Below are 4,157 nucleotides of genomic sequence, written 5' to 3' on the forward strand. Positions count from 1 at the left end.
CTATACAACACCAATTTCATCCCTCAAATGGATAAAGTGTTCAATCTTGACAGCTTTAGTCAACACATCTGCAAGTTGCTTCTGAGTGCTACAGTGCACAATTTCTAGCACTCAATTTTTAACTTGATTCTTCAAAAAATAATACTTCGTGTCAATGTGTTTGCTCCTTCCATGCAACACTGAATTCTTGGCAACCTCATAGGCATGCTCACCTTAATCTTCAAATTCTGCAATAAGTTCATAAGCCAAACAAATTAACACATAGTCAAAACACCTGTAATGTGCTCAACTTCACAAGTTAACAAGGAAACCATAGGTTGCTTCTTTGAGCACCAACAAATGAGACTTTCCAGATACTTGGAGAAATATCTAGAAGTACTTCTTCTGTCAACTCTGTCTCCACACCAATCAGAGTCTGAATAACATATAAGCTCTGAGTCAGATTTAACATCTGAAGGGAATAAAACCCCATACCTCAGAGTCCCCTTAATATACCTCAGTATCCTCACAGTAGCTTGGTAATGTGACCACTTTGGCTTGTTCATAAACCTAATCACCATTCCAACTGCATAAAAAATGTCAGGTCTGGTGTTACAAAGATATCTCAATTTGCCAACCAACTCTTTAAAAGTTGTAGCATCTACATCATCACTCTCAACATCAAAATCCAACTTGTGATTTGTCTCAGCAGGTGTGATTGCAGTCTTGCAATTCGTTAGCTCAAATCTCTTCAGAAGTTCAAGTTCATACTTCAGCTGCTGCAAAATTATACCCTTCTCAGAGTACATAATCTCCTTCCCTAGTAAATATACCATATTTCCCAGATCAGTCATCTCAAACTCATTCATCAACACCTTCTTGAACTTGACTATCTCATCTGAACAACTCCCTATTAGCACTATGTCATCAACATAGAGACACACCAGAATCATATTGCCTTTAGAAGTATACTGAACATAAACCCCATATTCCATCTCACATTTTCTGAATCCTTGAAGCTTGAAAAATGAATCAATTTTCAGATTCCAAGCTTTAGGAGCTTGTTTGAGTCCATACAATGCTTTATGTAACCTGTACACCATCCCTTCTTGATTCTTTTTCACAAATCCAGGAGGTTGTGACATATAAACTTCCTCTTGGAAAGGACCAAAATGATTGTTTCATGTCTAGCTACAGGAGCAAACACTTCAAAGTAGTCTAAACCAGATTTTTGTAGAAATCCTCTAGAAACTAACCTTACTTTGTGTTTTCCAATTGATCCATCTGGGTTTAGCTTTATCTTGAAAACCCATATGACAATGATGAATTTCTTCTCTTTTGGAAGCTCAATTAACTCCCAAGTCTTATTTTTTCCTATAGCCTCAAGTTCTTCTTTCATTTCCTTCAGCCACACTTTCTTCTTGAGAGCTTTTTCACTACTAACTGGTTAAGAGTATACTAACATAGCACATTGAATGACTTCTCCTTCAGATTCTATCTCAGTATCTTGCAACATGTTAAACTCTACATATCTTCTAGGTATTTGTCTGATTCTTTATGACCTCTGAACTTATTCAAAATCTTCTTCAAGTTTTGGAAAAGTATAAGATGTTGGTCCACCTTCAGAAGTTGGACCACCTTCAAAAGTTCTACCTTTAGAAGTTCCATTTTCAGATACTTGACCCCCTTTAGAGGATTGACCACCAGAGTCTGGATCATCATCAAAATCAGATTCACCTTTAGAGTCTGACCCACCTTCAGAACCACCTTCAACTTTTGACTCATCATTAGAGTCTCCTTCAAAATCAGACTCAACTTCAGCTTCAAAGTCATCTTCTGATTCTGACTTATCTTCAGAGGCAGAATTCCCTTTGGATCAGAAGTATCTTCAAAAGTTAACTCAGGTGTTGACATTACACCAGAGTTGGATTGAGACTTGGTCCAATACCTTGCTTATGATTCTTTCATAATGACATCTCTGTTGACTTTAACCTTATTAGTGACTGGACAATAAAGTTTATAAGCACTTGTACTATGGTACCCAATAAGCAATATTACTTTGCTTATATCATCCAACTTCTTTTTAGTTACACCTGGAACATGTTTCTAACAAACTGAAGAAAATACTTCAAAATGAATCACACTTTGCTTATTTCCAAACCATTTCTCAAAAGGAACAATTTTCTTCAGCTTCTTGGTTGGACACCTGTTTAGCGCATATACTGCAGTGGTAACAACTTCTCCCCACAAGGTGTGAGAGAGCTTCTTCTCTTTTAGCATGCTCATTGTCATATCAAGCAAAGTTCTATTTCTTCTTCAAGCAAGGCGATTCTACTGAAGAATGTATGGAGCATTCACCTCATGCTCAATTATGTTCTCCTCACAAAACCTTTGGAAATATGTAGAGTTGTACTCATCTCCACCATCAGTTTTGAGAACTTTCAACTTCTGACCACTATGTTTTTCGGCCCCACCTTGAACTTCTAAAACTCGGCTAACACTTCATGCTTAAACTTGATGAGTGTTACCCATGTCATCCTTGTGAACTCATCCACAAAAGACACAAAGTACTTGTTTCTTCCAAGTGAAGGTACTTTAAATGGTCGACATACATCAGAATGCACTACTCCCAGAGCATGCTTTACTCTTGGAGCCACTTCTAATGCAAATGGCAATCTGGGTTGCTTGCCTTTCATGCATATCTCACATGATTTCTCAGGCTTCACAATCTTAGGAATGCCATGTATCAACTTATTAGAACTCAAATGTCCTAAGCTTCTGAAGTTCAGATTCCCCAATCTCTTATGGCACATCTCTCTGTCACCTTCAACAATATCTGCACTAAGGCATTTAGTTTCAGTTATCTCCATATTCAACTTGAATGTTCTGTTGCTTCCCTGTTCAGAATGCATAATCGGCTTCTAATCAGAATCATATAACTTTAAGAGATTATTCTTCTTGATAATTGAGAAACCTTTCTTAATGAGCTGACCTATACTCATCATATTTCTCTTCATGCCAAGAACATACCAAACATCTTTGATCATAACGGTTTTTCCATTCTTCACTCTTACTTTGAAATTTCCCATACCTTTAACATTAAGGTATTTATCCTCAGCACATCTAATCTTTGTCCTCTTTCTAGAGTCAAAATCAATAAGCCATTGTCTGTTTTCAATTTAGTGATTTGAGTAGCAGTGTCCATATACCACCAGTCTACCAAATATCCACCATCATATTTAGAAGCCATCAATAGCACAAGTTCATCATCAGAATGTCCTCTGGCTATGTTTGCTTTTTCTGATTTCATTTCCTTGTTTGACCAACAGTTCTTGGCAAAGTGACCAAACCTATTACAGTTGTAACGCTGAACCTTTCTCTTGTCAAGCTTCTCCTTTCCCTTCTGATGTTTCTTCTCATCAGAGTTAGAGGCTTCTGACTTCTAAACACCAACACCGTGTCTCTTCTTGACTTATGACCAAGACTGCTTCTGACTCTTCTTACCAAAAGATGCCTTCAGAGCCTGCTCTAGCTCTCTTTTAGAGGTTCTCTCAATCAGATGCAACTATTGTACCTCTAGACTACTATGCAGCTCTTCAATTCTCATGGTGCTGAGGTACTTAGAATGTTCAATTGCTACAATAATGTAATCAAATTGAGGAATAATAGGTCTAAGTACCTTCTCATTAATAACTTGTTTAGAAGAGTTTCTCCACAATCCTTCATCTCATTTGTGATCAATAACTGAAGAGATGTAATCAGGTACCCTCTCATTGTTCTTCATGTTGAGATTCTCATACTGCTTACATAGAGACTGAAGTTTCACCTTCTTCACTAATGAAACGCCAACGTAGCATTGTGCTGGTATGTCCCACGCAATCTTCACAGTCACTAATGGATGTAGAACAACGCCTTTTGATCCTTTTCCTCATATCTATTTATGCATTTCTCTGTTCCTCAATCCTATCTATGGCAACTAGAACGTAACAGTCAGTGATAAGATCAAGAACGTCTTGAACACCAAACAACACACGCATATGAATTATCCACCGATTCCAATTCTCTCCATCAAACACTATAAGATTTGTATTCAAGCTATTTCCTTCATTCATCTTTGTTCTTGTGCACACAAACTCACTTAGATCTCACCAAACACGCGTGTTTCCCGATCCCGCAAA

The 4,157-nt window shown here is 37.5% G+C and overlaps 1 protein-coding gene across 1 annotated transcript; it reads right to left on the bottom strand.

The window, feature by feature from the left end:
- LOC131597412 (uncharacterized mitochondrial protein AtMg00810-like) lies at positions 1-1,124 on the bottom strand. Its single transcript, XM_058870113.1, has 3 exons — positions 312-1,124; positions 196-227; positions 1-88 (listed from the first exon to the last, which is right to left on the bottom strand). The coding sequence occupies exons 1-3, from the start codon at positions 1,122-1,124 to the stop codon at positions 1-3; spliced, it is 933 nt and encodes a 310-aa protein (XP_058726096.1).
- Positions 1,125-4,157: the final 3,033 nt, after the last annotated feature.

This window comes from Vicia villosa, linkage group LG4 (genome assembly GCF_029867415.1).
Source record: "Vicia villosa cultivar HV-30 ecotype Madison, WI linkage group LG4, Vvil1.0, whole genome shotgun sequence".
Taxonomy (NCBI): domain Eukaryota; kingdom Viridiplantae; phylum Streptophyta; class Magnoliopsida; order Fabales; family Fabaceae; genus Vicia; species Vicia villosa.

Coding starts and splice junctions, on each gene's coding strand:
- LOC131597412 (XM_058870113.1), bottom strand. CDS start 1,124: ATGTCACAACCTCCTGGATTTGTGAAAAAGAATCAAGAAGGGATGGTG. Junction 228..311: donor GCTCAAAGAAGCAACCTATG/GTTTCCTTGTTA, acceptor AACTTATTGCAG/AATTTGAAGATTAAGGTGAG. Junction 89..195: donor AAGGTGAGCATGCCTATGAG/GTTGCCAAGAAT, acceptor TGTGCACTGTAG/CACTCAGAAGCAACTTGCAG.